At 38.9% G+C, this 21,751-nt stretch overlaps 2 protein-coding genes across 2 annotated transcripts in view; both read right to left on the bottom strand.

The window, feature by feature from the left end:
* Positions 1-21,751, bottom strand: part of CPA4 (carboxypeptidase A4) — a 79,041-nt gene that overhangs the window by 55,594 nt on the left and 1,696 nt on the right. Inside the window, 1 exon segment of the mRNA XM_073809940.1 lies at positions 16,028-16,082. The gene's annotated coding sequence lies outside the window, so the exon portion shown is untranslated.
* Positions 1,673-21,745, bottom strand: SSMEM1 (serine rich single-pass membrane protein 1). The gene is made up of 3 exons (XM_073809939.1): positions 20,554-21,745; positions 16,028-16,082; positions 1,673-14,428 (listed from the first exon to the last, which is right to left on the bottom strand). The coding sequence occupies exons 1-3, from the start codon at positions 20,749-20,751 to the stop codon at positions 13,974-13,976; spliced, it is 708 nt and encodes a 235-aa protein (XP_073666040.1). The 5' UTR covers positions 20,752-21,745; the 3' UTR covers positions 1,673-13,973.

Genomic DNA, 21,751 nt, shown 5'->3' with positions numbered 1-21,751 from the left:
ACGCACCTAGAGCCCATGGTCCATGACAAGAGAAGCCACTGCAATGAGAAGGCCACGCACGGCAACAAAGAGTAGCCCCTGCTTGCTGCAACTAAAGAAAGCCCACCCACAGCAATGTAGACCCAACACAGCCATAAATAAATAAATAAATAAATAATTTTTTTAATGATGTATAAGAATACTAAGAATATGTAAAGACATGGAAAGATGTTTACAGAATATTAAGGTGGTTTTTTTTAGAATCCACTTACAAAACAAAACATGCATTCAAAATAATGACTATATAGGAAGGAAATACACCAAGAATTTAAACAAGTGATTTGGCTATACACTTCTGTGTGGTTAACAGTAACTTTAATTTTCTTCAATTTGCTTATAATTTACATAAAAATAAAGAAAGAAAAGACCAAACCTCCCTCTAAGGTGGGATGGGAAACCACAGGTCCTGGCATCTTTCCTTATACCTTGGTCCCAACTGGGTTTGGCATCCTTCCTGATGCTGTGCTTTGTAGCCTTGGCTTTCCTTTTGGTCTGTGAATTCCTGATTTGGGTTCACCTTAATACTTCATTTTCCCACCTACCCATACCTTGGGGCTCCTCAAAGCTCACGACCCTGGTGGTTCTCTGCTGCCCTCACCTGCCACCAGCAATCACCATGTTAATCCAGTGGGACCCAGGTTACACTGGGCCCTGGCCTTCTTCCAAAGACAGCCTCTGTGCTTACTTAGGTCTAAAAGTCCATTACACAAATTCTTGTTTCTATCAAGTCAGTTGGGAAGAACAAATAGAATTCATAGATCATTTGCTGTTTGCAACACCAAGCTCAAGAAACCTCCAGTACAATAACTATTTGTCCTTCCTCAGCTGGAAGATAACCACCCAACACCATATTGTGAAGATCTGTCTTCTCATCCTTCTCTGTCTGCATCAGGTTCCCATTTATGATCACCCCAGCTCAGGTTCCATGAATGGATCCCTCATTTATGGAATACCTACTATGTGACAGGCACTGTTAAGTTGTAGGACTCCAAAGATGAATAAGATTTTATCAGTCAAGAGCTCAATGTCTAGACTAGCACTGTCCAACAGAACTTTCTGCAGTGATGGAAATGTTCTATATCTGCACTGTTTCAAGAATGTAGCCACCAGCCACATGCGGCTATTGACCACTTGAAATATGACTAGTGTGACTGGGGAATTGAATTTTTTTAATTAATTTTAACTCAAATTTAAAAACTGAAGCAGTGTAAAATATTCTTCCTTTAAAAACAATGTAATATTTTGGTAGGACATTTTAACTGTTGAAATTTAGCATCCAAATTGAGATATACTGCAAGTATAAAAATACACACCAGATTTCAAAGACTTAGTATGAAAATTAGAATGTAAAACATGTCATTAATAATTTTTATATTCATTACACGTCAAAATGATAGTATTTTAGATATATTGGGTTAATAAATTATATTATTAAAATTAATATTATATTATTAATATATAAATATATTATAATATAATATATTATAATATATTAATTATATAAAATTATATAATATATTTATATATATAATATATATAAATATATAAAATATATATATAAATATATAAATATATAAAATATAATATATTAATTATATAAAATTAATATTATAATATTAATATTATAATATTATAATTTATTTAACCAATCCCTTGTATATGACATCCAATTTTTCACTATTTCAAAGCATATTATAAGGAACACTCTTATACTGCCTTTGTATACTTTTTACATATTTTTCTGCTTCTAAAATAATATTCTCATAGTAAAAACATTCAAATATTGCTGAAAATTATAGCAAAAATATGACTACCTCTCATGTTGCCCCCTGCCCTGTCCCAATCTGTATCTCTGATGATTATTACCAGTTGGGTATATACATCTTATCAGAAATTTTTTTTCTGTGTATATATTAATCAGCTTATTTTTTTCTTTTCCAAAATTTTAGACAGACTATACATACTGTCGAACTTACTTTTTAACTTAAACATATATTTAGTAAGCAACAAGGATATACTGTATAGCACAGGCAATTATACCCATTATGTTGTAATAACTTATAATGGAGTATAATCTGCAAAAATACTGAATCACTATGCTGTACATATGAAACAAACACAATATTGTAAATCAACTATACTTCAATTAAAAAATGAGAAAAAAACACATAAATTTGCACACACACAAAGGTGAAATCATTATTTTTCTCAACTCATAAGGAATATCAAGGGTTGAAACCTCAGAGCGCAGGCTTGGCCTTTATAAGTCCCTGGGCTTAGTGTCCAATCTAGCCTCAGACACAGGTTCTAAAGGTTTCACTAAAACAAATACTTGCTACATTTACTTTTCCACACTTATTTCTATCATATGTGGAGAAGACCAGGCTCAGGGGAGATGCCATATATGCTCAAACAAAAGATGCAGTGTTGTGGGCTATTTCCCCTGAGAAAATCCAAATCCAAAAAGATGTGTTTTTAATTTTTTGGCTAAGCTCTCATCTATATTCTCTTGATGAAATTGTCAAACGATGGTAACAGGTATGTAATTTTTAAAGCTGTAGAATTTAGTGGTTGCTTCATTTGTATATAAAGTTTACAGAATCAAAAATTTTAAAAAGATGACACTGACATTACTTGCAATTAGAAATTTCCTTTCAAGATCTTCATCAAGATTTTTTTTAAATGTCAAGAAACTTTTTTTCGAAGAATAAAAAACCTCCTGATTTGCTAAAAAAAATTATTACTTGGGCAAAGGGGGCCAAAAGGTAAAAAGAGAAAAACTATAGTTGATGTAAAAGAGACAGAAATTTTGAATCATATTCAAAATTTAAATTTAATGAATTAAGTAAGTAAAAGAGTGGATTGCTGGGGCAGAGGGTAACTCTTATGTTTAACTTTTTAGCATCTGCTAAATTGTTTTCCCAAGTGAGTGCCAAACGTTTTTATAGGCGTTTTGGAAAACACAGAAGTGAAGATAACCCCTCATTCCAAAGAGCTTACAATTTACAGTAGATGGAGAGATGCAATTAACATGTATACATTAAAAGTATAATTATAATATAGCTTATAATTCAGAGCCAAACCATGCAACTCTAAATTAAAAGTGCATCTACACACAGTCATACATTTTTAGAGCTGGAAAGGAAAGGAAATATATATACATTCTATATATATATATAATTTGGACACCTTTCCGTGTCAGTACATATACTTAGGTTACCAATAAATGCTCATTGATAAGAAACTCATTCAACAAATTATGATAGAGCTATACAATGGAATACTATGCAACCATTAAAAAGATATGATATAGGTCTTTATGAACTTACATTGAATGATGTCAAAGTATATTTATAAGCAAAAAAGGCAAGTGAATAGTGTATATTAATTTTTTTTTTTGGCCGCACCGCATGGCATGTGGGATCTTAGTTCCCTGACCAGGGATCAAACCCTCGCCCCCTGCATTGGAAACCTAGAGTCTTAACCAATGGACCAGCAGGGAAGTCCCAATGTTCCCCTTATCTTTGGTTGGTGTGGATTTGTTCTGTTTAACCAGTTGACAATTAGAAGACACTAGGATTTTTTTAATTTTTCATCATTTGAAACAATATAAATACTAGGTAAATCTTTGTGTATATCCATGATGATCTCCTTAGAATAAATTCCTAGAAGTAGAATAGTAGGTGAGAGGTTCATATCTGTAAGTTTTTAGATTTGAATTGCTAAATCCTTCTCTTGAAGGCTCTAACAGTGTACACTCTTCCACTAGTGCCCAGGCTTCTGGATTTTATTTGTACTGTGCTTGGAAAAGTCTTCCCTACTTGAGATTAGGATACTTTCTACTAGTGCACTTTTCTAGTACTTTTATGGTTTCCTTGTTTTATCTTTCAATTTTGTTCCATCTGGAATTAATTTTTATATAAGGAATTAGTTCACATCACCTTTCAGATATATTCTTCAGGAATATATTTTCCAGCATTTTATATGTGTTCTTTAATTTTGATCTTTTTTTTTCTACAAATGAGCAGAGTCAACAGGCTTAAGTCCAAATATGTAATTGATGCTAAAATGCACCCCTTCCAGCATGTCTAATGATTTCCAGCTTTGTCTCAAGTGAACTAAATCTATAAAATCTATTCTTCTTATCACTAACATCGACACATTCATTTTTCCATGTATAAATGTCAAGGACTAACTATTCAAATAGATGTACAAACACCAGTGAACAAAGATATTGATGCCATTGAAACTAAACAATACAGTCATCTGAAATGCTCATTCATGAGCTCAAGTACAAAAATCCAAGTTCTGGGGTTTAGGAGTGTCAATGCATAATGTCCAAAAATCCAGTTTTTGAACATCAAACCTAAGAGAGGAAAGATTGGGGGTTCATGATAGCAAGATATGATGGGCTACAACAGGGGTCTCAACTGTGGGAACCAATTTTCCTGGGAGATCCACAGAAAATGTTAGAGGGGTGATCTTTGAGATTGGTCTTAAAATTGAGGAGTAGTTCAACATTTGAAGAGTCCAACATTTGAAGATTTGGTGACTGGTGTTTCAGGCAGAGGAATCAAGTGTGGGAAGGTGGCAAGGCTTGGAAGGGGCTTCTTAAAGTCCTGATACCATCTTTCTCCACCCCTCCCAACTTCCCCTCTTCAAAAGGAGGGAAGGATATGATGCCAGACCTACTGATTGATTATTTGACCTCATTCGCAATAAATGTATTACTCCAACCCTGCATATACATTTTATACCTTCTTATCTTATCTTTAATTGTGTAATAAAAGGCTTTTCCCTCTTTAAAGGAACTTCAGACAAAAGCAAAGCAGGTCAGGAGATTTTACAGATGACAGCCAAATGACCTAATTTAGTCCTTTGTTGGTGTGGTGGCCTGGGGTACCAGGTAGCCTTGGCTTCTCACCCCTAGAATGCCTGTCTTCACCTGCAGAAGGTGATATTCTCCTTTTTGTCAAGGCCTGGACCCTGCCCTCACACAGGCCACCTTCTTCCCCATCTTTCCAGCTACACTCCCAGCCTCTTTCCCTTCCTCAGTCCAAGCTCCCTACCTCCCACCTAGTCCCAATACACCCAAATCACTATAATACTTTTTAAAGTTTTTTTTTCAATATTTAAGAACTTAATCCTACTTCCTCTATTCCCTGAGTCCCAAGACTCTGCACATTTAAAATTAATTAAAAGATTTTAATACCGGAATTCCCAGCTTAGCAGCCATCAGTGTATATATCCTTGAACCTCCCACTTAACACAGATGATTTTCTGAAAAGCATGCTGTGTGTTGTATTCTTTTTTTTTTTTTTTTTTTGTGGTACACGGGCCTCTCACTGTTGTGGCCTCTCCCGTTGCGGAGCACAGGCTTGGGACACGCAGGCTCAGCGGCCATGGCTCACGGGCCCAGCCGCTTCGCGGCATGTGGGATCTTCCCGGACTGGGGCACGAACCCATGTCCCCTGCATCGGCAGGCGGACTCTCAACCACTGCGCCACCAGGGAAGCCCTGTGTGTTGTATTCTTTAGGCAGTGCTGGAGCTGTCACAGACCAGCTCACCAGAGCCACTATGCTCATTTCTTCCCAACTCAACGTTCAGTGGTGTCACTTTGTTAATGTGAAATAAGCAACAGTGGGAGTATTTATATCACAGAAATCAGCAAGTGCTACAAAATCAGGGCTTTTAACAATCAGAGCCAATTGTTAAACATTTACCAGCACACCACTGTTTTAAGGATTCTTTTGGTTTCCAGTAATAGAAATTCACTTGAGTTAGCATAAGCAAAAAGGGGAACTTACTATAAGAGCCAACGAGTGAAGTGTCATGATGCCTATGAGAGGGTAAACAGATTGGCCTTAGGAATTAACTGGAACCAGGGACTTGAAAACCATCAGAACTTTCCATTGCATCTCTCTGCCCTTCTTTGCTTCATTCTTTTGTTCTTGTTACAACTTGCTTTCCCTGGTTTCCAAATCTATATGAAGGGAAACATGAAAACCTACTCTGCTCTAAGTCCAGTCACCTCAGGAGACTGATCTCTTTCCTGGTCCCAATTCCAAATTCTCATGAAGGAACTTTGATTGGAAGAAAGTCCTACTGAAATCAATGACTGGACAGGGTGAAGGGATGGAAACAGGCAGGATCACACTGTAACAACATGCATGAGAATCAGGGAAAAAAAGAGGCTCCTAGAAAAGAAAAGAGATGAGGCAGTCAACCTAAAAAGTCCACAACATTTATAAAGACCTTTTCTCAGCTATTAACAGCTCTCAGCATCACCACCACAGGCTCCATCAAAGGAGTACATGTACTTACTTAGTATTTATTTAATGTCTGAGCACCTTATAATAGGCAAAAGGAGCTGCTCTAGAAATTATAGAGGATAAAAGATGATTAAGACTCCATAACGGCTGCAAGTAAAAGAAAAGCCAACTTAAAATGATTAATAAGGGAAATTTTCTTGCCTAACAAAAAGTCCAAAAGTAGGATGATTCCAGAATTTCTTAATTTAGCAGCTCAGGACCGAGACTTTTCCATATTTTCACTTTGATATGTTTAGACTAATGTTCTATGGACACAGGTACCTGTCACAGTTGAAGTCATCAACATCACCCGCCAAATGAAAAGGGACAGTGCAGGTCTTTTATAAGACTGAAGAGACTTTTCTCAGAATGACCCCACCAGCAAACTTCCCTTTCCAGAATTAGATCACATGCCCATGCATGAACCACTCACTGACAAGGGGAATGGCACCACCCTGGTTGCCTTAGACCGACTGGGACCTAATTCCTATAAGGGAAGGAGAACAGTGGAACAAAATGGGGAGCTGGAACAGAAGGAAAACAATTGATGCAGGCTACCACAGACGCTTGCTGCATCTGAAGGGGTGCAATCAAAGAAAAGAGACAAAAAGACTCTGGCCCTAAGTTGCATTTCTCCAAGCGCTTTTGTCTCATTCAACTCTCTGACCTGCCATGTCACTTTTACTAACCCTGGCTGCAGACCCTTCCACTGGGACCTGGTTTTTATCTCCCTGCTTCCCTCTTTTGGTTTACACTAATTAGTAGCAGAGTTGGCTCCCTGCCTGATGTTCTCACTGCTAAAGCAAGATTTTGAACACATGAAACTTCATAGTGACAGAGAGCCCTAATAAACAAAGACAATTATAGACTACAGGCCCCTGTAATCAGGCAGCTTGAGGGCCTGCCTGTGAAAGAGGCCAAGCTCAGAAGATAAAAGATAAGAACTAGAAAACAGTACTGTCTGGGATTATAACATTTTTGTTTTTGTTTTTAAGTATTTCATGCACTTCCTTTTGTTCACTGAGTGGAGATCTGCAGTGAGAAATGTTATGCAAAAAAGGACAAGTATAATTTTTTTTTTGGAATACGTCTTTTTTTTGCCAGCTTCTCTGGGCCTCTCTAATAACTTCCAGTCTCATACAAAAAAGTTCGGTTTTCTATTTCCATCTGTAGCTTTGTGAAATTTAAAGTGCAACTCTTCTTTACAGTAAAAAGTGCCTATAAATGTACACTTCAGGTGGTATTAGATACTAAAAAAAAGAGGAGGGACATTTTCTCCCTTTTGTCTCCTTCACTACCCCTGCATGTTTGTGCCTGATTTGTATTTCCTCTTACCCTCCAATGCACCTCTGTGGCCATATGTTCCTGACAGATAGAGAATATCCAGGTGGCCTGGTACTTGGAAACTTGTCAGATGTTATTCAAAGCAATAAAGAACACATCATACAAGTCTTTGGTATATTGTTACAGGGAAACCCTGTTTAGAATTCACTAATTGGGAATTTGTGATAATTTGAGGAAGGGCTGGCTGAAGTTAACCTTTGTACTATCTATGGAAAAAAAAAAAAGAATTCACTGCAGTTCTGAATAGTGTAAACAAGATTGGAAAGGGAATAATTATCTACTTAAAAGAACCAGTTGTTTTGAAAAGCTTTAGAAGTATCCTTTTACATACAAACAGGGTAATTATGATTTAAACAAAGGCTGGCCTGTTTCTAAGGCTTCTTTGAAATGTCAATTACAAATTATTCTTGTTTTTTCACCAAGGCAAAACCCACCCCTGTGTACCAGGCAACAGTTGGTTAGCTTGCTTTCACTTACTCTATTTGAAAATAATAAATCTAAAGTTCTTTTAAAGTTGTATAATTTAATTCAAGCTTTTCACAAATCTAGACAGTTGGTCCATCCTTTAGTCTCTGAGTGACGATTTACTAATTACTAGCATACAACAATCACGAATGCAGAGTGACACCTGCCTTCACTAACGTGGTGGAATAGCTGGCGAATACGGAAAATTGACAAAGAAAACTCCTCCAGAGCGGTGGCTCCTATTTTCTATCCTACCTAGTAAGAAACACATTTTGCATTGATTGCAACTCAGTACACACACACTAAAACAAAAACAATACTTACCTTTATTATGTGCGACACTGTTATTTTCTATTCATTTGTTACTAAATGCTAGTCACTACCCACTAAATTGATTGCACAGTCTATTAATGGGTCACTGTTTTGAAAACACTACCCTGGAATCTGTTGGGAGATAGTATTCTTTTGTGAGAGAAAGGAATGGTGGTGGTGTCACCAGCAAAGCCCATTAAAAATTCCCAGGAAATAAAAATAGAATCTGGGTAATAAAGTCTAACCTTTTTTTTTCTTTTCCTTTGTGCTTCGTGCTTCGCCTAGTTTCAGTTGCTCATGGCGTACTGCGCGCAGAGGCCTCGCACGCGGCACTGCAGCCCAGAGCTGCTAGTGCAAAATGGCCGCTTGGACACCTCAGCTCGGTGGGCCGTGGGCAGAAGCTCTGCGCACGACACTGCAATTCAAGATGGCGGCGGCAGCAGGCTGTGTGCAGAGGCACTGCGCCCAGCACTGCAATCTGGAGCCTTGAGCAGAGCAGCTGTGCCCGCCCCGCAAGATCTCTGCCTCCCTCCCTGCTGACAAGATCCCTACACAGCAGCCCTGCCCAGAGCCTGTTGGGAAGAGTGTGGACTCTAGAGCGAGAGGTCACACCTCCCCATTCTTTGATCAAAGAATAAAACTTTCCTTTCCTTTTGAACCAAACTCAGTCTCATTTTGTTGGCTCCAATGACACCAGGCAGGAGGACCCTTTTGGGGGCCCTAGGCAGGAGGGTCAGTAACAGTGGAAGGAGCTGTAGCTATGTGGTTTTCTTGATGGTGTCCTCCCCCAATTCTCTCAAAACTTTGGCCATCAACCTCACTGCTCTAGTCACTACTGCCTCCTATTCCTCAACATTCAGTACAAAGCTCATTCTTACCTTCACCAACCCTTTCAGCTAAGTTTCCATTTCCCTTCTTTTTTCAAAAGCCCACCCTGAGTTTCTGCCTGATCTACTGATAGTTGTCCAGCCTTACTCACTGCAAATGAGGTAAGATGATGCTAAGGCCTCTCCACTGAACAGTGTCAGCCCTCCCCTGTTTTACTTAACTGCTCCCATCTCTGCTCAGCTTCTGACCCTTGGCTCCATTCTCCATGAACAGTCCTTCTCTAGCCTCTGGACTCGGTTTGGTATTTGGGGTCTGGTCTCTCAAGTTCTTATCTAATCACTGTTCATTAAGAACATGGATAATGTGTTATCATCACGGTAAAAACAAAATCTTTGTGATCAGACAAAACCCAAGACCCAACTCCCCAACTCACCAGCTCTATGACCTTGGGTATATCATTTAATTTCCCTGAGCCTCGGTTTCATCATCCATAAAATTGGATGCAAGCTTGTGAAGGGTAAATTAATCCTTATAAAATGCTTACTTTGGTGTCTGGCATATAGCAAGCACTCTCTAAATGTCACCTATTATCAGTATTATTATTGTTGCTGTTATTGCTACTGGCTTGCCTCTCCTTCCACCAAAACCACACCACCCAATCTTGGAGGGCAGAGGTTCAGAGTTTGAGACTATCTACCATGTAGCTATAGTTTCCAGTTCCCCTATTCCCCAACCCCTCTCCAAACACCTATGTGTATACTCTCATTTTTTGCCACATCCATCTCAGTTAAAACATTCCCTGGGCTTCCCTGGTGGTGCAGTGGTTAAGAATCCACCTGCCAACGCAGGGGACACAGGTTCGAGCCCTGGTCAAGGAAGCTCCCACATGCCGCAGAGCAACTAAGCCCGTGTGCCACAACTACTGAGCCTGCGCTCTAGAGCCCATGAGCCACAACTACTGAGGCCCGCGCACCTAGAGCCCATGCTCTGCAACGAGAAGCCACTGCAATGAGACACCCGCGCACCGCAACACAGAGTAGCCCCCAGTCGCCGCAACTAGACAAAGCCCGTGTAGCAATGAAGACCCAACACAACCAAAAATAAATAAATGAAATAAATTTTAAAGAGAAAAGAATATATTGTTTTTAAAAAAAAAAAACTTCCCTGCATCCCATAGTTCCCACCCTCACAGTTCCTGACAAGAGTTGTGAGGCTTGATGTAGGTGGACATTGCTACACAGGTCAGTTCTGACCATTTAGTTGCATGGATGGACCACAGATAGGAAGCAAGCCCAAGAATTCCATGCCTCCCCACAAGCAAGCTACCCAAACAGGTTACAACCTTCTACCATAAAAACCACAGGTGCCCAAGTTTTTCCCATTTAGCAAGGACAGACTGAAGAAGGGACTGTTATGAAGCCCAGGGGCCCCACCTTGACAGCTCACACAGGCTCTGAATACAATGAACACCAAGCCACAACTGATGTTTGCAGCCCTAGTTTCACGAACTATCTTCCACTTCACGTGTTCTGTACCTTGCTCATTAATTCAGTTCCAATGAGCCTGGCCATGCTTTTGCTCCTCATCTTACAATGCCCTTGCCTTATTCCTCTGATTCAGTGTATTTCTTTCTTTGGCTTTGGCTGTCCTCCCAGCTGTGTTTGGTCTGTTTTTCGATTAACGTACTTACAAATTACCCTAATTAATCCCTTCATATTTATAGCCCCTGGTTTAACTCATCCATGATTCCTTCTTCCAGTGGACAGCTATCTCCCACCCCCCAACTCTGACCTGTGCTAGCCCCATAGATGAGACCATGAAAAGTAGTAGTCTTTGACATACATGACTTTTCGGATAATAGTTCATTGCTTATATTTTAGATCCACAAGCAACACATTTGGGGCATGGACCCATCGTACTCTGTTATCTAGAATACAGTCATTGTCCTCTTCCTGATGAGATTATATCAGCTTGGATATCACTTATGGCTGTGTGGGAGGTGGCAACTGACTTACCTTGAAATCAGGATTTTTCCATCTTCAGAGAATAATGGCTAAGATCACAGTAATTAAGAGCCCAAACTCTGAAGTCAGATGACTTGGGTCTAAATCCTGCCCCTGCAACTTACTACTATATTTTGAGTTTGTGTTTTTGGCTTTTGGTATTTGGATTTTGTTTTGGTGCTATTTAAATAAACAAGATAACAAGCATCTTGATCATATAAAGTTAGAAAATATCAGAATCATTCACTAAATTTTAGATATTGGCCCCTGCCCTGCTTTCTCTGCCTCTGCTTTCCTCAGCTCCTCCCTTTTGCATTCATGAATCCCTCTGCATATTGATTCAACTGCATTATTTATCTGCCATGTTTTCTGGCCCTGTGCTGGGTCACAGAGATACAGATAAGTCATGGACTCTATCTTTAAGGGTGGAGACATATATATATATACACATATATATATATATATATATATATATATATATATACACAAACAAATACATGCATTAAAATGTTAAGGGTGCTGAGATAGAGAACTTTTCAAGGTACATTGGAGCATAAGGGAGGGCACAGTGAGTTCTGCCTGAGGGGACAAAGTGGAGGAGGGTAAAATCAAGAAGTAAAGGAAGTCTTTGTGGAAAAGGTTGATGCTTGAAGTCGAAACCTGAAGTTGTCCTCTTTTCACTTGCAGCCTCAGACCTGTTCCAATCCTGAGGAAATCTGAATAAGACAGTCTCCACAAATAAGCTGAGAAATGTCACCCCATGTCCTGGATTCTAGCGGCCTAGTTCCAATGGCTGGGACTTCCACATTGCCTCCCGGGTCTTTTTGTTGCCGTTAGTTAAGGAACTTGAAATTATCAGGAGTAACTCCCAAGCCCACAGTCATAGTTCTGTTGTATTTCTCCCAATACCCCATAAAAGGCTCAGTTCTTAGTATTAAGCTGCAGTCTTTATCAATGTAGTATCCAAATTCGTCCCTAACACTTAAACCCTTCTTTGAACTCCAGCACAGAGCCCCTGCTGCTTATCTTGTGCTTGTCAGCCCTCTTCTCTGGGATCTGGGCCTTGTTTGATATCCCACTTGGGGTTCTGCCATCCTCCAGAATAGCCACCCATCTACTAGGCCTGCTTGAATTCCCCACCACTGGGGTCCCTGCCTAACTGGAAAACTCAGCCCCAACTATGTCTGGATTGCGGCTAACTTTCAATAAAGATTCTTTCTTTGACAAATTTGAGTTAGGCTCTTCTGAGCCCTCTTCTCATCCAGATCTCAACCTTGGCGCCCATCCTGTCTTTGGCTGCCCAGTCCAGTTTTAGCAAGAATTCTGCTAAGTAAGTTTAGTGACAGTCCCCCACCCTTGATATCTGAGCACCCTTGACATCTGATCAAGTTCCTCATCCTCTACCTTTGCTGTATAAGTCCTTGGTCTGCCTTTAGCAAGAATCATGCCAGGTCAATTTAGTAGAAATCCCCCTACGCTTGATGGCTCCTCTTAGTAATTTTCCATCCACTGACACCCTTACCCTGCTCCTTGGTTATAAATCCCCACTTGAACTTGCTGTATTTGGAGTTGAGCTTGACTTCTCTCCCCAGTTGCAATAGACTGGACCCCTATTACAAATAGTCTTGAATAAAGTCTTCCTTATCATTTTAACACGTCAGAATAATTTTTTCTTCAATACTTGTCATGCCCTTTGGACAATAACCACGGACAGCCCATGGCCCAGCTGTCCTTCTGGTCTACTCTAGGAATCCAGTCTCATTCCAGCTCCTCCTCACCAGCCCCAAGCTGACACATGTGCATCAATACAGCTTAGGTAGGGAATTCCCTGGCGGTCCAGTGGTTAGGACTCCACACTCTCACTGCCGAGGGCCTGGGTTCAATCCCTGATGGGGGAACTAAGATCCCACAACCTCGCAGCCAAAAAAAAAAAAAAAAAATACAGCTCAGGTAGAGCCACCTGTAAATATGGATCTGGAGAATATGAGCCAATTCTATTCCAACCAACATTACCTAATTCATTCAGTCAATCAGATAATCAAAACATATGAATAAATTTAAATAGTTTCTAAACATAAATATATTTTCAAAGAGGTTCCTTATTTATATTACAGATATAAACAAAATACATACACTCAAGGCATAAAGTATCTGTCTTGTGCTCTTCTGAATAAAAAAAATCACAGTGGATACAGATCTTTGATGCTCCAATGGTGCCATAAACAAATTCACTGGTCTGTTTTTGGACAAAGAATTATCTGAAAAAAATTTTTTTTTTTTTTGCGGTACGCGGGCCTCTCACTGCCGCAGCCTCTCCCGCCGCAGAGCACAGGCTCCGGACGCGCAGGCCCAGCAGCCATGGCTCACAGGCCCAGCCGCTCCGCGGCATGTGGGATCCTCCCGGACCGGGGCACGAACCCGTGTCCCCTGCATCGGCAGGCGGACTCTCAACCACTGTGCCACCTGGGAAGCCCTATCTGAAATTTTATCTCTTGCATTCCAAGAATGTTTTTGTTGTTAGTAGAGAGACTTTATTGTAAAAGCCTCCTCACCTAGAGCTCTGGTCATTTTTTGTGTTTTATTCATCTCTTTCATTTGGCTTCAAGTAAGGTAAGGACTAGATAAAATTCAAAATTTACTGAATTTTATGTTAATACCAGGTCCAGAATTTCATTCTTGAATATCTCCCTGCATTGGGGTTGTTACCGAAGCGTTTTGAAGGAAATGGCGGGTCAGCCATTCATTGGTTCTCATGGCTTTGCAGTGGAGGCAGGGCCTTTCCCTGATTTGGCAACCTCCCATATTCCTTTGCCTCTGAGCTATTTTTCTCTTCTTAATACTGGCTGGTGATTGGTGGTGTTCACTTTCGCTCTCCTTCCAAGAGGAGGCTCCCGAGTTAGATACTTCACTCTCACACTCAGTAGTATCACTGTCAGGTTGTGTCTGATTCACCCGGCTGAATTCAGAATGGTGCCTCGCTCGTCTTTGTTCAAGATATGCATTGACCAAAGCCACTTCTGAGTCAGTTACAAGAGGAAGTTGGTTCTGTTTTGGTTTTGTCATCATTTGCAAAGAATCCCTGGCACCATCTTTGTTTTGCCGCTTATAGGAAGTATCTTTGCTTGCTAACAACAATGAAACAAATCAACAAGTTAGGCACATTGCTGGTTACTATAATCTCATCTTACCAAAAAAGGAAGCCTATCGCGTGGGCTCACTCTTTGCTGCCATTTGCCAAGCCACCACTTTTCCCCACTCATTTGCAAGTGTTGGCAGCTGACTTCATTTTCCAGTACCATACCAAAACTCCTAAAAACCAAAAGGGTCAGATAGATGCTTGACATATTACTTTTGAAGTTTCATGGACCCTTGATATAATATCAAGGGAAAGGTCTCCAAACTTTTCCAGAGAAGGACCTTTTTACCTTTGCCTTGATGGCTTAAAGATGCAAGCGTGTATATGAATGTGATTTGGGTAGCAGAAAACTAAAAAGGATCTTCTCTTTATACACTGGTGTGCTGGAGTTGGCTCACACCAGCCAGTTCACAAGAACTGATAAACTTTCAGGAATTTTGCAAGATGGCTGTTAAACATAGTTATTGGTAAAAATTAAATTGTATAAACTTATCACTAAATCAATTTGTTACAAATAAATGTAATAAATACTCAAAACTCATCACTTCCTAAATTATTTTACTAGATTTTATTGTGAGGTTTGCTCTTGAAGCTACTATGTATGTCTGTTGTCTCTGGATATCAGAAATACTATGCAATGATGTGCTACTGTGCATCTCTTCCTAACTCCTATGTTCAGTGACATCATGTTGGTAACCTGAAATTAGTTTTGGTGGGAATAAAAATCAACAAGCACTAAGAATCAGGTCTTCACTTATGGTTTTCTTGATTGTCTAGACTTAAAGTAATGGAGAACATGTTACTGACATAGATTACATTTAAAGGTGTCATGCCTATAGCCGCTATATTGTGAATAGCACCCAAAAATGAGGAAATATTCTTCCAGAGTATTCTAAAACTATTATCCAGCTCAACAAAGATGTCATATACATCATTAACAACCAAGTTCAGTTCCAACATACATCTTTCTGTTTCTTTCATCTTACTCCTTAACTTAAAGGAAAGTATCAATAACATGCATATTAGAACTACACTCGTTCATCTATTGCAGCTATAGGTTGGCTAAGGCTATAATCAAAAAAGTATTTTGTGAGAATCAGTGGCCTATATGGAATTTACCATAAAGTGTATTATATGTTTTATTATTTGTAAATTGTCTGATATACATCCTTTATGTTAGCAAAATCTTTTAAATGATATATACACACATTTTTGGAGAGCCAGTTGTTAGACATTTATCAGCACACCACTATTTATAGGTTATTGAAAAAGATGTCATATATAGCTCATAGTTCTGTGGTAACACTAGCAATAAATGTGTGTGAAAGGCAAGCTGTGAGACGGGAGAATGCTGAGGAATGAAAAGACAGCTTGAACTCTACCTACCAGTAATTTATAGCCTCTAGCAGCTTTGCTGAAGTAGCTAAGCAGTCCTTCTGCACCAAAGCAAGGTGTTCATCCAGTGGGCCACCACAGGTCTGGGGAGGCTCTATAACACTCTTGGCTATTTACCTCTGTTGTTTGCTTTCCACACACAACACATATTTCTCTCATCATAGTCCAATATCAAATATGCACTGGCTCTCACCTTTACTTAGCGAACTGCTTGTCCCATTGTCTTCATTCTTTGTCTTCTCAGACATCTGTTTCAGAAATATCGATTAGTAATAGTGATCTCAGTTGGTTGTTTTTCCCTCGTATTTACTTGTTAAGAAACACTATTGCCTTGGGCCCTTTGACAATGTCTAATTTTAAACAGTGCAGTTCAATAAATACTTACTGAGTTCCTATTATTGTGATCCTACTTCTGCTGCCCATTAAGAAGACCATGCTTTGATAGCAGGATCTACCAAAATGTTTTGAACCCAGCAAAATGGAACAAAGATGGAGAGAAAATAATACTGATGAGAAGCTATTAGTTACAAAGTTTTCTTATACTCACTGATTTTATAGAGAAATATCGTTTAAATGTCATTTAAAAACAGATATGATAGTACTAGAATTAGTTTTAAATTACTTTTTTTAAAATTTTTGGCCATAATGTACAGCTTGTGGGATCTTAATTCCCCAACCAGGGATCAAACCCACACCCCCTGCAGTGGAAGCACGGAGTCTTAACCACTGGACCGCCAGGGAAGTCCCAGTTTTAAATTACTTTTTAAAGGACATTTTATCAGGTCATGTTATGATAATTCTTTAAGATCTTTATATGAATTCATAGACTTATATCTCCTAAATCCTTCCGAAACTTTCCTCCACAATGCAACCATAATATATTACCTGTGAATATGGCAACTAGAAGAAATTGATTTCTTTGAATAGTTCTAATTCTGCCCCAATATTCCATAAATATATTTGTCCCATTTTTCACGTGTCCCACTTTTTGATGCTGAAAATGGTTTTGCTAAAAGATATGCATACAAAGCAACTCTTTCAAAATATATCAAGTATGTTAGAAATACTCATAACACTTTTGGCACATAATAATTCTGGGAATCTATCACTGGGAAATAAACTCTAAAAGAGAGAAAGTTTTACGTACAGAAATATTTATCCCAATGTAATTAGGGTAATATAAATACAAAATTCAAAAGTCGGCTCAGACTTCCCAGGTGGCGCAGTGGTTAAGAATCCGCCTGCCAATGCAGGGGACAAGGGTTCGATCCCTGGTCTGGGAAGATCCCACATGCTGTGGAGCAACAAAGCCTACGTGCCACAACTACTGAGCCTGCGCCCTAGAGCCCCCAAGCCACAACTACTGAGCCCACGCGCCACAACTACTGAAGCTTTCATGCCTAGAGCCTGTGCTCCACAACAAGAGAAGTCACTGCAATGAGAAGCCCACGCACCGCAACAAAGAGTAGCCCCCACTCACCGCAACTAGAGAAAGCCTACACGCAGCAACGAAGACACAATGCATCCAAAAATAAATAGATTTTTTAAAAAGGAGGCAATAGTTAAATAAATTATGATGTAATCATACAATGTATAGTTGTAAAAATTATAATAAAAGTATGTTCTAACATGAGGAAATAAATGTTATAATATTAAGTTAAAAATCAAGATGCAAATTTATATATGCCGTATGATCACAAGTTAGCTAAAAATATGAAAAGAAAAAAGATTAAGGGATGTACGCAAGTGTTAGCAATAGTGGCTTTGAGTGTTAAAACTGATTTTTTTTCCTTCTAATTCTTCAAATTGTCTACAATTAGGGAAAAAATGAATTTATGTAGAAAGTCATACTGCCTCTGGGTTGAAAAGTACCACACTTGGTTATTCATAACTGCAATCTAAGATCTTTGGTCCACTCCTTTCTTAATACCTGATCTCCACAATGGTAGGCAAGTTTCTCTAACGAGGTACCTCTTTGCTTTCTGGGTTACTGAAATCATTCTCTGAAAGCTTTCAGTGAAATCCTCTTTTAAGATACCTGTTTTTTAAAAATGTTTTTGGGTGGCCTTATTTTAAATTTAAAATGTATAGAGATGATTATTAAAATATTAGAAGTTTATGAACCTTAAAAAGTTAACAGTAGTTGATTATTTCTATATAATCTGGAGTGGTTTTTATTTCATTTTTTCTACTTTCCTATAATGTCCACATTTTCTATAATGGGTACTTTTGTAATTCAGGGGGGAAAGTGTTTTAAAACACTTATTAGGTTTATATCTTTTTCATGGAAAGCTTCCATATTTGACTTGATGTCAAATCAAAATGTAATTACAAAATCAAAAGAAAGATTTTACATCAAGCTAAGTGGAATCATATGAACTGTGGTTACCAAAAGCATTTTATTAAGTGTCTTTGTGTGTGACTCAGCTGAGTGAAAACAGCAGAAGTGCCTGCCCTGAAGTGTAGGGTAGGACAGTGGTGAGATCTGGGCTACGGCTCTGCCTTTCTTCCACTGTGATTTTACCAAGCCACGTAACACCTCCTAAGCTCAGTTTCCACATATGCAAAAAGAAGAGCCTGGACTGGTTTTGTTTGGAAAAATTCCAGCACTAGCTGTCTGAATAAACACTAAAAATATATATAAACTAAATATAGTATATATAATCTCTGAGAGCAAAAGGGTACATGCATCTTAGATAGTGGCAAATCCAGAGGAAATCAGTGTGCTTCATGTTTGAGGGTAATTACCACCACATTTCCATCACGCTTTTACCATTACTTCAAGGTTTGTAAATAAATGTTCATAATTTAGCAGAGAAAATGAAGTTCAAAGTGAAGGAAAAATTCCATCCTTTTTGACTAGCTCTCATGTGGTTCTCAAATTTCAAATCTGGGACCCTTTAGAAGAAGCAGTTGAGTGGATTATAGTTGCCATAAGGGTACAAAGTGAAAGACAAAACCTCTAAGATAATTAAGGTTTTAATCAGCACTGAATAGATATAATTCAACATTTCAACTATGCTATGAAACAAACAAATGATATGGCAGGAAACCTGGGTCTATTCTCCTCTCTGTCATAACCACTCATGTGTCATTGGACAAGTCACTTAATTTCTTTGGGCTTTATCAATAAAAATACAAAGGATAGATACTGATATCTTACTTGCCTACAAGCAGGAGGCTGGACCATAAGCTCTCTTGAGGTCCTTGAAGCTCAGGGCTCTGTGACTCCAAAAGCTGATGCAAGCAAGGGAGCAGAGAAAGAACTTAGACCTCTCAAGGGGGTCTTCATGATGAAATTGCCAAGAATCAATTTCAACTTTTTGTTAATTTTCTAAAGTAGCTTTTCTTGCCAGGCTAGACAAATTCAATGTACTTAGCTAGGGAGTCTAAGACATGTATAAGCTATCACTATTCTAAATATTCTTTTGGCAAAGTATCTATCTTAAGCATTTAGACTTTAGATGAAACTTCTTTTTAGGGGGAGGAGGTGATGAGGGGAAGAGACTTTGATTATTACAATGGAATCCAGCTGGCATAGACATAACAAGCCTCCTCCTCTCCATCTAGAGCTGATAACAGCATTCAGCCTAGCTGACCATTGCCAGCCTAGTGCTCTGGCTGTAATGCTAAATGGCGGTGGTTTTATTTTTTGAGGTTTTTTTTGCGGTACGCGGTCCTCTCACTGTTGCAGCCTCTTCCGTTGCGGAGCACAGGTTCGGGACGTGCAGGCTCAGTGGCCATGGCTCACGGGCCCAGCCGCTCTGCAGCATGTGGGATCTTCCCTTACCAGGGCATGAACCCGTGTCCCCTGCATCGGCAGGCGGACTCTCAACCACTGCGCCACCAGGGAAACCCAGTGGTGGTTTTATTAATCATCAGCCTGGTATTAATGGTCAGCAAGGATTCCACATCAGCAATTTATAAGACCTCAGTTACTCATAATATGTGGGAGCATCACAGCCCTGATTAAGTGGGCTATCTCACTCCTTAGGATGGCATTTTTTCCCCTGGTAGGTGGTCTAGAGTGGTGACTTTAGCTCTGTTTAGTTTAGTTCTGTATCTTTTTCTATGTGGAGAATGTAATGCCTCATTCTAAAAACCCAAAATCCTACAACATGTATCCTATATTATATATGACAACTTCTGTATCTTTGATTAGAATTACACAGCTACAAAAGGAATTTGGAGGTCATTAACCAGTAGGGAAGTTTATCCCAGTATTACTTAGCATTTGGACAAACTGAGAACAACCTAAATATCTCAAAATTGCAGATTTGTTATGGTGCAACCATGACAAAATTATGTAGACGTTAAGAGTGCTGCTATGTAAATATAATTTGAGGAATGATTACAATATAATATTAAGTTTAAAAAAGCAGGTTATAAAAATATATAAAATATAATGCCAACCATCTAAGATCAAAGACAGACAGATGAAGAGAGATATACTGTGATGCAGAAAAAGAAAAAAACTAGAAGAACATACTCCAAAATGTTAACAGTGGTTATCTCTAGGAAATAGGATTACAGTAGTTTAAATTTTCTTCTTCATCCTTTTCTATATTCTTGGGTTCTCTAGAATGATACTGCATTATTTTTAAAACTAGAAGACAAACTTTTAAAAAGTAGTTTCACCAATGTAAAATAAATTTATTTTATGGAAAATCCCCTAGTATACAGTAAATATATTATTTAAAATGAAAAAGGATATCCTACCCAGAAAGAAGCCCGAGAGAAGAACCAATATAATGGTTGGGAGAAGACCAATAAAATGACAAAATACCAAAGCAGGAAGTTCCCTATTGTCTCACAAGAGTCACCCTTCTGGCATTCATAATCTTGATTTGGAATGGCAAAACTTGTAGGTATGGGGGGAGGATCCACCTCCCAAAATAAAGAAAAAAGGTCTCCCATGATGGCTTCTTGAACATATTCCCCTCAAAGGGATGAAGAAGACTGGGAAGTACTTCACTCCATGTGTACGACAACTTCCTTGGCAACCTATTATGACATATTCTTCAGTAACTATGACAGGAACTGACAAACATTTCTTGGATTACTAAGTTTTTGGAAGATCTGTCTAAATCACTTCTATGAAAGTTTAAGGTATATGCCCCATATCTTAATATGGTGCATTCTGCCATAATCTTTTTTTTTTTTGTCCTGAAACTTGTATATACAGTATTTTCTTTAAATACAGTATTTTAATGTCTTTTTTTTTTTTTTTTTTTTTGGCTGTACCACATGGCATGCAGAACTTGCCTGACCAGGGATCGAACCCATGCCCCCTGCATTGGAAGCGCAGACCACCAGGGACCACCAGGGAAGTACTTTAATGTCTTTAAAATCTAAGTCTCTGAGGTGTCCATTCATTTTTTTCAGTCTCTTTGATATATATCATATCATTGTAAATTAACATACAGAGTTCTAATGTATTATTGACTGAATTGTGTTCCCCAAAATGCCTATGTTGAAGCCCCAAGCCCCAATTTGGCTATAACTGGAGACAGGGACTTTAAAGAGGTAATTAAGGTTAAATGAAGTCATAAGGATGGGGACCTAATCCAAAATGACTCTTGTTCTTATGAGAAAAGGAAGAGACATAAGGGATGTGCAAGCACAGGAAAAAAAGGCCATGTGAGGACACAGAGAAAGGGGCCATCTGCAAGCCAAAGGACACAAGGCTCAGGAGAAACCAATCCTGCTGGCACCTTGATCTCAGATTTTCAACCTCTACAACTGTGAAAAAATTTCTGTGGTTTAAGCCACGCAGTCTGTGGTATTTTGCTATGGCAACACTAGCAAACTAATACATAATGCCAACAATACATCTAATTTAGGTAGTAGTCGTGTTCCTTTTTAAGCCTTGAATAAATGCACAGTAATTCATAGATTACATTAAGAGGGAAAACAT

Source organism: Tursiops truncatus, chromosome 9, assembly GCF_011762595.2.
Source record: "Tursiops truncatus isolate mTurTru1 chromosome 9, mTurTru1.mat.Y, whole genome shotgun sequence".
NCBI lineage: Eukaryota > Metazoa > Chordata > Mammalia > Artiodactyla > Delphinidae > Tursiops > Tursiops truncatus.
The sequence above is the reverse complement of the archived record's forward strand: the minus strand, read 5'-3'. Positions and strand labels throughout refer to the sequence as shown.

What these genes read in the sequence shown, in the direction of transcription:
- SSMEM1 (XM_073809939.1), bottom strand. Translation starts at nt 20,751, where the DNA reads ATGGGAGACCTTTTTTCTTTATTTTGGGAGGTGGATCCTCCCCCCATA. An exon ending in TCTCTCGGGCTTCTTTCTGG is followed by an intron (nt 16,083 to 20,553) that starts GTAGGATATCCT and finishes TTTCTGAAACAG; the next exon opens with ATGTCTGAGAAGACAAAGAA. An exon ending in AAGCAGTTCGCTAAGTAAAG is followed by an intron (nt 14,429 to 16,027) that starts GTGAGAGCCAGT and finishes CATTGTTGTTAG; the next exon opens with CAAGCAAAGATACTTCCTAT.